The sequence below is a fragment of the Synchiropus splendidus genome, chromosome 3 (genome assembly GCF_027744825.2).
Source record: "Synchiropus splendidus isolate RoL2022-P1 chromosome 3, RoL_Sspl_1.0, whole genome shotgun sequence".
NCBI lineage: Eukaryota > Metazoa > Chordata > Actinopteri > Syngnathiformes > Callionymidae > Synchiropus > Synchiropus splendidus.
In genome coordinates, this window is record NC_071336.1 from 17855284 (window position 1) to 17867364 (window position 12081).

Below are 12081 nucleotides of genomic sequence, written 5' to 3' on the forward strand. Positions count from 1 at the left end.
ATGCTGCAATGGCAAGGATTTACCACAAGATGTCACTATCGCTACATCTGCGCTTCTGCTTCATTCGCGACGCTTGTCAAAAAAAAAAAATATTGAGAAAAACATAATTATCAATATCATCACACGCAATTAATGCACAAATAAATCATTTTCAGCAGTCAAGTGTTTCTAATGACCATCGTTGAAAAATGACGAGAGAGAGGAGGAGGACAATGTTGCGACTATACGCTCATTGCAGTGATGTATGAATTCACATCGTCATGGTATTAAACTTCATAAATCTTGTCACGATGGTTAGCGTGCATCTAAGACCCCCTCCCCTCACCTTCCTCCCCCTTTTCCTCCTCCTCCGCCTCCTCCTCCTCCCTCAGTGGTGGATGAATGTCAGTGCTGGTCCAGACGCCAGATCGCCTCCACCAGCAGCCGTCGCTATTACGATCCCACTCGTCCTTTTCCTCTTCGTTTCTGTTGTTGTTTAGAAAAAAAAAAGAACACACATCGTGACTGTCCCACAGTTCGACATCATGAAGGAGCTCCAACTCGCATTTTTGGGATGAAAATGGTCCGGTTGAAATTTGCAGCTGCAGAGATTCGACGTGGATTCTAACAGCGTGATGGAAAGAAATGAGGCTGCTGTGATAAAACTTTTCGTTGTCGGCGTTTTAGGTAAGTTATTTCAGTTTTTCTGATAAATAATTAACTCAAAGTTTCGAAATACATCAAGACGAGGTGGTTTTAATTCATGAAACGTTTGCCTTCATTGCTGTCAGCCTCTTTACCGTTAGAAAAATGGACTAAATGAAAGTCGACAATGACCTTTCCTGGTTACAGATTCGCATCAAAGTGTCATCTCAAAATACTAGAAATTGTGTAGCTGCAGATCAAAGCAGCAAAATGACTGTTGAGTTCAAATCACCTGTCGTAAAGAAAACAGCCACCAGAGTTAGACTAAACTGTGGATTTCAAGTCCGATGAAGGGCAGCAAAACTGCTCTGAACGCCTTGTCCTCCGTGGCCTCATCTTCCATGTTATTTTCATTCAAACTAAAATGTTAACCCCGTGAAGTAACAGCACTGAGCACTTAGCACTTGACTAACCAGCTCAAATCCCTTCTGATTTTGGTGTATTATCAGTGGATAAGAGATCATCTCCTTGATATCTACTTGGACACGTGAAACCTCATTTGTTTTTAGAGCAAGGCTTATGTCTTGCAGAGATTGGAAATGGAACCCTTGAACTACTTCATGAAGTACTTCTACTGGTGCTGTGTGTAGGTCTGTAGTTCAAACATCTCAGCTGTGTTTGGTACTTACAGTACATAGATTCTCTCAAGCCTATATACTTACAGTATATAGAGTATTTGCACTCTTGAATCAAACCACCTCTTCAGTTCATCTGAGGTCAAATACTGGACACTGCTGTTCTTAGTACATAAATTTAAAGTAGTTTAAATTCAGGACGGCTATGCAAACGCAGCATCGTCAAACGCATTGATGTACAGTTCTGATGTTTAAGCGTGGTAGATAGTAGCCGCTCTCACAGCTCATGCTGGAAATGAGGGATATACCATAACCCCATGCTCCAGTGGACAGCGCTGACCTATATGGTGGCCAATGGAAATTTGTGGATCTGGCTCATTAGCTGGTGCTACAAGGAGCAAATCATGTATGAAATCACATCTCATGTGGGGAAAGCTTATGAATCCATACACACACTGGTGGAATTGTTGGCTCTGGACGGGTGGTCTGAGAGGATTTGAGGTGTTACCTCCAGTGCTGTTCTCTATCATCGTGATGGGGGGGTTGTGTATCAGCTGGAGGTGTTGGTGACGAAAAGAAGGAGAGCTGGTGAAGCCAGCTCGGGATAAGCAGGCTAAAGAGGCTGAGCTGATATTTTGGCGCCGCTGATTGAGTGTGCTCGGCGTTCTTCCATCTGGTCACTGCAGTCAGAAGTTGCTGCACTTCAATTTCAAGGTCTGCAGGGCCAACAGAGCAGGCTCAGATGTCTTATCAGGAGTGAGGTTTAGGCTTAAGGAAAGAGCATGTCCAGCGTGTTCACATCAGGGTTGATGTTGGTTTAGCAGAAATACAGGGAAGCAGTAGAAGAATTTCTTTTGGACAAGAAAAACAGCGAAATGATACCAAACAAGTACACAGACGTCTTGGGGCACGGCCCAGATATTTAAAGAAAAAAACTCAAAGAGAAAAAACATTGACCGTTCCTTTGGTTTGTTCAAGAAATAGAACTGAAATTTGGGAGTCAAATTTTTACCCTCACTGTGAAAAAAAAATGAGGCCATCAGCACCAGAAAACAGGAGTGATTTTGAAGCATCTGCACATTCAAGTAAACAGCAACTCATACACTCTCAGAGATGGAAAGTGCCTCAGGGCTCCTTCGCTTCACCACCATAGGATGAAAACCATCATTATTCTGATTCAGTCAGAGCCGCAGTGGATTATTATGATCACAGAAACTTGCTGGTTCAAATCATTTCACTGATAACCTGCTGCTTCAAACATGCTGGCCTCGTACCAGCACAAGAGTCCTGTGTGGATATGTGTCATCTTGTTTTCCTGGGCAAATGCACCAGGAGTGTGTGGAGAGTTGAAGGTGGAAGTTGTGAGTGCGATGTCATTAGACTGCGTTTTCTTTAACACAGCAGGCTTTCATCTTCGACATCACACCTCAAGGGACGAGTAGAGGTGCTTTCTATGTAGTGGGCTGATGGATGAGGGGAACAGTGGAATATGCAGCAGATGAGATTTGGCCTTTGCTACATATTGGCTACCTAATTCTGCTAACTGTAATATTGGACTCATGCCATCCAGTTGCTTTTTAGTCCATTATGTTGGGTTTCTTAAGATATTTTTATGAATTTATGACGTCTCAGTAATTCATAGTTGTGTTTATTCATGTTTGGCAACTTCAGCTGCGCACCAGTTGTCAAGATGTGAAATTCACAGGTTTCCCATTGACTTCTGCAGACTCTTTAGTCGGCTGAATTCCTGTTTACTCCAGTGTATTCATGTGAATTCTTCACCATTTTTGAAGTTTCCAGGAATTCTGCGACTCTAACACTCACACACCTTAAATGCAACATGCTTTCGATGTAATCGTCCTCTGTTAGAGTTGTCGCGTGCTTGAGTGAAGGCTGAAAACAAACAATACTGGTGCAACATATCATTTTAGAGTAGTTGAGGGCAGGGACCAAAATTGATGGCTTGGCCTCTGACTCATCTCCTCAGTAGTGAGACCAACCACTGCTGCTACTCAGATTCCTAGGTTTGAAAGTCATGCTGCATCATCCTACTGTGTCACCGCTGAACCCCTGAAAAAAAAAACTTACAAGACAGAGATTTTGTTTCCAATTTGGAGTAACCATGCCGCTCCATTCCCTGCAAGTTGCTGTGTTGACGACAGCAAGACACAGTCTGGACAAATCAATAGCACAATCCTCAGGTCAGCAGCGCTCCTCCACATGACTGCACTACAACACCCTGTCCATTAAACCGGCGTCAGGATTAGTGACAGGTCACGACCCTGGGGAACCTGGCACAAAAACATGTATGATGCGAGTCCAACAACATCTTGGTGAAGTCACCTCTAGCATCCCTGCTGTATTTCAAAAGAATGTTTCAGCGATGTTTTAAACATTGATGCGCACGCACCACACGAGTGTCAAACTCATCTAATATCAGAGTCAACACTGACACACTGCTGACTTCAACGCCCTGGGAACTCTGCATGTTTAACCAAAGAACCCAACACCATCTGGTTAACAGATTGAGGCTTTTTTTCTTTTTCTAACGCTTCATTGAAGCTGATTAATTTGGTGGCCATCAAGTCTAATCAGACACTTTTGAAGTCATAGGGGCTTTTTTAATTTCATCTGATAAAAAAACAAGTCCTGAGGCAGAGTTTAGCTACATAGTCTGATGTGACGACTGTTTTGAAATTCACAGGTTTCCCATTGACTTCTGCAGACTCTTTAGTCGGCTGACGCATTCCAAACATTTCCAGAGTTGCACTGTAACGTCTATGGATGTGGCTCCCTCAGATGGATGGATGGATAGAAGTTCCAGTCAGTTCCAGTCATGTGATGACATGATGATCCCACTTCAATTCAGAAGTCAATTCCTGTTTACTCCAGTGTATTCGTGTGAACTCTTCACCATTTTTGAAGCTTCCAGGAATTCTGACACTCTGACACTCACAGTTAAATGCAACATGCTTTCGATGTAATCGTCCTCTGTATCATCTCATCATCGAAAGTTGTCGAAAATTGTCGAAAGCTGTTTAAAACGATTGGAGTTCTCATAGTTTTTGTGTCATTACTGCCATGAATCTTAGTGTGAACATCTTCTGCAGTGGTGTGTTGTATCAAGGGCTCCATGGAATTTATTGTCTGTAGCTAACAACAGTCCTAAATATCAGAATGACTTACTTGATGGCCAAAAGGTTTCTTGCCTGTCTTTTCCATTAGCATGATTGAAGTGTAGTTAAAAAAAATCCTTTAAAAGGTACATGTAGGACACAGTAGGATCGGGTAATATAGCCAGCGTAAATCAGATTTTCTTCTCTGCTCTGCTCTGTCCTGTTTTCTGTATTATGAGGTGTTGTCTGTCGACTATCTGCTGTGACATAGTCAGCATAATAAGTGTGAGACTGACTTCCCTCAGTGGGAGCAGCGAAACCAGACAGCCCTTTCAACTGCAAGTTAGATTTTCATGTATAATTATATCGACTAGCACAATTTTGAATGGGTTGTAACCTTACCACAAATGTGTCCTGGTGAACTTAGGTTAAGTCCTGAACTTAAAATGCATGTAAATATACTTCAGTATAACGGTCACCATTCACGCACAGACCGGACTGTTTAATTGAAGCATGGACAGAGGCATGTATTATATTGAGTCAAGTATTGGTTTAATGACTTGGTTAGTTTGAAGGTTGCCGCGTTTATTAATTTATATTTTACTTTGTATATATACAAATGCGCAAAAGACGAACAGGAACGGAAAACAAAGGGCGTAGATAACAGAACACGGAACGGGATATACACTCAAGGACAGGGGAAAAACCTAAAACAGAAGAGACGCGAATTATAATCAAGCCTAACTAACGGGGACAACGCAAACGCACTCGGAAATTAACTCACAAGGCCCAACTATGGAATTAAAGACACACGCACGCGAGGAATAACAATGACGAGAGGAAAAACAAAGGATGAGTTAAACAAAGCACTCACTCACAATCTAATCGAGAGAAGCGAGAAAGCAGAAAATGGAGCATCAACTAAGGAGGTGGCACAAAGAAGATCAAGCATGCATGGAATTTAGATATATATAACAGGAGCACAAAAGAACGGAGGGTCGAGGCAGAGTTTACAGTGAGGACGCGAAGCAACCATCCGGCAGCGCAGACTGGAACCCAGGTGTAGAAATAAGTGGATCCAGCTGCGCTGCTGTGAAGCTGAAGGAAGAGAAGGAAAAGGAAACGACACAGGAAACAACAAAATAAAAGCACAAGAGAAACAAAACATGAAAATATAATAATAATAAGGTTGCATTGGTCTCCACTGCGGCCCATATGATAACAACAAACATGGCAACTGTGAAACAGTTATGATAATGTACCTCTTGCGCAAAAGACAAAAATGGAGGCAGCGTTGTAGCTGGCGGTGCTTGGTGAAGCTGAATATTGTTCTGTATTGTTAATGGATGACGCACTGCCAAGGAAGGAAAGTGAAAGTGTCTGCCATTGTTGTGCATGATCCAACGATGAGCATAGTTGGGCCTGTATTCTATTTCACCTGGCAGCTTTGATCTCTGATCAATGTTCAGTTCACGACATAAGTCGATGCATAAATGCTTTCATGGTCCTTGCATCGTCTGAAAACTTAGGAAGATGAACTGACTGGTGACCACCTGTCCCAGGTGTCCTTGGGAGTGAAGACGTCCAGACACACGTGAATGTGATTTCAAAGGTGTTTTCTGACAGCAATGAAGTGACCTACTTAATCTGAACTCCCCATTATACAGCCTTCCTCTTCTCTGTGTCTGCGTGGCTCCTCTGGAAGCCTCTTCTTTCTCCAAGCTTTGAGTGAGGAGTAATTAATAGTTGTCAACAAACATCAACACGCAGAGCTGTTGTTTGTGCGGAACAGGATGAAACAAAGTGCCTTGAGGATGTTTTGCCTTGTATTTATAAACACCTGAGCTAAAAAGAAGTCAGCTCCAGCATGATGAAGACCAAGCGGGACTATCTTCCCACTGAGAAAAGCAGGTTCTGTTTCATCAGCTGCCAGCCTCCTGTGAGGACATGATTGATGGTGCCCTCGGGCCGTCACGTTAAAGCTTCATTACTGAAAACAAAAGGATTTAATTTAATTTGGATGCTCCACAACACACTGCAGATTTGGCAGGGCTGCTGGCCGACAGACAGATGGGTTCACTCCACCGGGGACGGTTCTATCTGTGTCGTTGTTCGCTCTACATTGGAAGACTGACGTGTTACCAAAGTGGAGCGAAAGCCTTGATGGTGTTTGGCACCAAGAGAGCCTCGACCCGCTTCGTGAGGCGGGTCCTGGCACAAAGGAAGTCATCGGCTGTCTTTCTCTCTGCTCTTAAGTATTTTAGTCTCCCTGAGAGTCATCTCTTCCTCATCTCCCTCTTCCTGCTTTTGTTTTCCCAGTTTCCCCCTGCTGCGCACGTGTCGTCCTCCAGTCTCCCTTTCCACCAGATTAACTCTGAGGTGACTTGTTAAATCACTTGTAACAATTAAAAAGGACTTGACAAATTCTATTATCTGGAGATACCTGACAGTTTTGGTCACCTGGGCCCGTCGGTTCTGTCATGAGCGTTGCTTAACTGTAGGGAGGGAATCTGTCCACCAGTGAAGTCAGTGATGTGTTACTCAGCTCAAGGAATCACTTTGTTATGCAGGTTACCCTGCAAATCCATGAGCAGGGCAATAAAAAGATGGCTGTTGGTAACTGGGGAAGCTTCATGTCACTGCTACTTCACAATGCCACCAAGCAAAACTACTGGAAAATGCAAAATGTTGCCCGTCAATGCTACTCTGCATCACCTCTGTGGAATACTATACTGAAATACTACTCCGCTGCCTATGCAGTAACACCAAACTAGTTTTCTACACGATGCTATCACATGATGCTAATTTTGAGAAGCAACTTAGTAACATGCTTTGCAATGCTTTGAGGCAGCTGTTCTTACGTAACGTTCATTCACAACAGTTACTTTCCAATTCTACTCTGAGTGGGCAATGCCCTTTCCTCTCCTCATACTAACACAAAAGATGACACAAATGTTGATCTGTCTGTTATTGTGCAACAGGAGCAACACGCTACTACAGAGATGATTAAATACAATTGGAGTCAAAGCATTTTCAGTGGACATCTGAGCAATGTTTTCAGTCAATGTTACTGTTTGATTTATCTTTATTTATAAGTCAAAATAAACCAACACCCTGAAATGATACCGCGACACAAATGTTTTTTGTCCCTTGTATTTTTTTGTCACTATCGTTTCTGGACACAAGGAGAGTGAACCTGACAGTTTTTTATGCATTAATTTATGTTTTTACATTGACAGAACCATGATGAATAATTAATTATAGTCAAAAAGAATTAAGCAATGAAAATAAATTAATCGCGTAAATGCCTATTTTTACTGGAAACCTTTTTCAGTGCTACAATGGCAGGTGCATCTCAGAATATAAAATGATGCCAAAACTGCACTGATAAATGAGAAATGTAAGTTTAACAAAGTTCAGGATAGAAGCACTTCTACTCTGATGTTTAGGTTCAACGTAAATGCCATCATTGTAGTGTCAAATGCAAATAATTGATTATAAAACCTAATTAATTATATGTATTTCTAAATCTAGCGATACCTGGTGTTGTAGTCAGGACTGTGTGGAGACCAGAGCATACGGAGACCAAGAACCAAGTGAATACAACACACTGTGATTGAGTACCCCGTCCCTCCTTATTTCACAGTTTGATGTGATTTCATTTCACTACATTTGTAAACACAGAGGAAGTTGTGTGTTTTTGTGTGGCACGATATCATACCTGTTTTAAAGGTTTTCCGAATGCCATCATGGGTTTTCACTCCCAGCACAAAGTGTAAACATATTTAGCAGAAGATATCTCCCACATCTGTTTAGACAGATGTTAAACAGATGTGAATTTATATCAGTGGACCAGTAACAAACAAACAGGCCTGCATTCACTCCAACCTTCGTTTCCTGCTACTCAATTAGATCAGGCTAATAAGAAACTAGACTCCAGTGATTTTCTTCAACGATATTTGGAAGAAAAGGAAAATAATTTGTTGAATAATTTCTTCTCCGCTTTGTTTGTCTCAGATGTAAGACTTGGAGCCAATGACACTTTTCAGATTCTTGTTTTGGGAAGAGAGAAACAAAGGGGTGATTGTGTTTAGATTCTTTCAGCACACACCATTGTCGGGCATCGTGAAGCATTGGAACCTTTCTTGTGTTCATCTTTAACTTTCTATATCATGATCAAGAAGATTGTACGACATGATGTAAAAAGACTAAACCACGGCCTGTGAAAACTTTATTTCAGATTCACGTTACATCTTTATTAATGTATTTATTTTTGGTTAAATGAAAATCATATAACAAAGCTTTGTGATCACCAACATCTGACACTCATGGCCTGTGGCCCAGCATAAACTGTAAATGTCCAGAGACTTCCATATTGCTGTTATTGGGGTGAAAAGCAGCCCGACCACTCGTGTCGAGCTGCATAATGCATGGCAACTGTTGGAACCTGTGGCTCAATGATGAGAGGTTGAAACTTTCTGAACCAATATTTCAGTCAGGGGTGTCAAACCGCACCTCAAAGGTCAGGTTTTAGGTTTTAGTTCCAAACAATCAAGAGGCCACCTTCGCACCAGTCTGGTGTCTTAACATTGTGACCAGTGGACTGTCAGTCTGGTGCCGTTTGTTTAAGCTGACACCTGATTGGTTCACCTAAATGTGGATTGCAACAAAGACCTGAACCCACTGTGGCCCTTTTGTGGATCAGTTTGACACCCCTGACTTATATTTCTTCTGAGAAATAAATCATATTTAAACAGGCAAACTCAGTCTCATGAGTTTCATGTGGCCCTGTGGTGGACTTTAATACCTGTGTCTAACTCCAACTGTATTCTACAGTAATAATTATTAGATATTGTGAAATCTTGTTTGTAATCAGAACTTGAGGGAGAAAATTGAAAAGTGTTTCAAATCCATGTGAAGATTGTTTTCTTCTCTAATGAGACCCGCAGAGAAATAGCTGCCGGTCTAAGATGGTGAATTAGAAAGCTTGGTTTTGCTAAAGAAGAGCTGTAGAGTCTTGTTTGTAAACAACAATTGCTGGAAGAGATTGAACCTATTAATGTTTCTGGATGTTAACGCACCAGTGTTGTCAAAACAGGAGAAAAGGCTTCGCACTGAAGATCAAACCCTGAAGTGTCACATCCAGTCTGCATCACCGTTGCTGACCTTGACTTGAAGGTGATTAAATCAATGCAGTCAGGTGTGACTGTCACAACAACATCATCTTGGTGCACTCACGCCTGAAAAGGACTTTTCGGGTGTGAGCTGGACAAGCTCTCAGCGAGGCTGTTCATGTTCCTGGTGTCTGATAACAGCAGAGACGGATGGTCCGTCTGTGTGTGACACATTTATCTTCACACAGGAGTAAAATTCCTCATTCCCCAACTCCCCAAGAGTCAGTGTCTGACGATACAATACGTAACTACTTATACACGTCGTAGTCTAAACACCGATATAAGTCCAGCATTCAAGGCTCTCGCCGCTCAGATTCAGGTCACGTGACTGATCCAATTGTTAAGTTAGAGGAGCCTGTCCAGCAAGTGAGCTCAACTCTCTGCATAACACTGACTCCAGCTGTGCTGCTGATCCTGATGAGCTTTACGCCAAAAGTCTCCAAAAAGAGTGCATCACAATTCCACCGAACTCTCTCACCCTGCAAGTGTGCTTGGCAATCTTTCCATGGAAACACAAAGAGGTTTGAAGCACATCTGTAGGGCTGGACCATTATTGCAAAGGTCATTATCCCGGTTATTTTAATTCATATCATGATCACGACGATTCACAGATTCATGATTTGGCTGTCATTGACCATTGAAACTTTATTGAACATTAAACAAAAATAAATAATTTGTCTAATGTAAATAGTAATGCAACAGTTCTATTTAACCTTCATCCTGTAACTCTGAAAGTGGAGTGCAGCTGAGAACCCCTCACTGAGCCGGCGCTTGTGGCTGAGACACAAAGATATTTCTCTATTTCTCATGCTGTAAGCTGTGACTTCACATTTCCAGCATTTAGAAATGTGAGGAGAAAAATCATCATTAGAGAAGAAGTCATTCTAAAACTTCAATACTTGAGCGCTCTCTCTGCAGCATGATGAGTGACGAATGAATGAAGGCGCGTTTGATTGTTCCACTGCTGTCTCAGTTTGAGCACAAGCGATTGCTCTTATACACTCACTCACTTTCACATAATCACTTTTCTGAATCTCTCCAACAAGCAGCTGTCATTGCTGTTGTGACTCAGAATGCTGCAAGAGCGTCTGCTCCTGTGTGGTTCTGATGCTGGGAAGATTTTGGCATTTTACAGCGGACCATATCAGCACTAAACAGTGGATGACACTAGCGTCCCGTGGGCTGTGCAAACAGAGGGTCGAGTTCTCCTGCTGACAGTTCCAAAGGAGCTTCTCCAAGCAGTTTTCTCTAAAAAAATGTGCCGGGGACGAAGCTTGGCGCAGGATTTAACTTGCACTAATATGACTCTGTTATTGGTGCAGTTCTGGTGAAACTATTTAGGTTTTTGTTTGTGTCATGAATCTTGTGAACAATGTTCATTGGTGAAAACTGGATTCTTTTTGATGGTGAAAATATTTATTTCATTTTTTGGTTCCCTGAGACTATAACATCAGATATCACAGCAGTCCTGCCAAATTGTTTTTACCGGTGCGATGGCCGCAGAGTGACGTACTTACATCCCCAGCTACGACTCTCAGCTTCAGGCTTCCAATTAAGCTCTGAGAGTCAGAAGGCTTTTCACTCTCTTCCAGCAGATTGAATCGGCTGCTTAAAAGCGAAACACTTTCATCCGTCTGCCTGGCTGACCTCAGTCTGATAACCTCAGCCTTTGTTTGACGGCTATAAATTCCCCAGGCTCGCAGGAACAACAGTGCAATCTCAAGTCATCTCGTCGGTTTAAGATGATCTCATCTGCGTGACCTGAGGTTCATCAGTGCGAAGAACCTTCTTCGTCTCTGCAGAAGTGTGTCTGCAGATGATGAATAGTTCTTGATCATGGTGGGAGGCAGCAAGACTTGACTTGTTGAAGAAGAGAACTCATGTTGGTGAATTTATTTAAAGATGGATAGCAGGCTGAAATGGATTCAGTCGCACTGGTGCTTGTTCACGCTCTTGTTCATAAAGGAATTCATTCCAGGTCTCCAGGTTTACATTTCTTTGACATGTTGTAAATTGTATTTAAGCTAGTGGTTCATGCGTCTAGTGAGGCAAAAGCTTTAGGAGCAACACTAACTTCTTTTCCTCTATTACCTCTGGGAAGTTTGTTACATTTGTTAACATCTTGGTTGTGCTCCAGTCATGGCCCACGCTTTTCATTTAATAGTCAGATTTTTGAAGATATTTGTCTTGGTGACTTCCATCTAGTTTTCTTCATTTGATCAAGCTATTTAGCTGTTCGTCGCACCACGACGTAGCAGCACTCAACCTTTCACACCAACATTTAAACTTGGCTGTTAATAAACCAGTTACGTAAGAAACTGAATCCAAAACTGAAGCTGTGTTATGTCATATATTTCTACAATGTTTATGTTCTGAATTAATGTTTTACGTACTTAACTTGTCCGTTTTCTTTTTCACTTCTTTCTTTTCATTTTTTTTTTTTAAAGTCTAAATGGAAGCATTTTCTTGATCTCTCTTATTACTTTGATTGCTGTTGTTGGTGAATCGTATCTGTATTTTCCCATCTTACAT

The 12081-nt window shown here is 41.9% G+C and overlaps 1 protein-coding gene across 1 annotated transcript in view; it reads left to right on the plus strand.

The window, feature by feature from the left end:
• The first annotated feature begins 382 nt into the window (after positions 1 to 382).
• Positions 383 to 12081, plus strand: part of LOC128755889 (receptor activity-modifying protein 3-like) — a 29649-nt gene continuing 17950 nt past the window's right edge. Inside the window, exon 1 of the mRNA XM_053859984.1 lies at positions 383 to 666. Coding sequence (XP_053715959.1) covers positions 615 to 666 — 52 coding nt within the window. The 5' untranslated portion in view covers positions 383 to 614. The remainder of the gene's footprint in view (positions 667 to 12081) is intronic.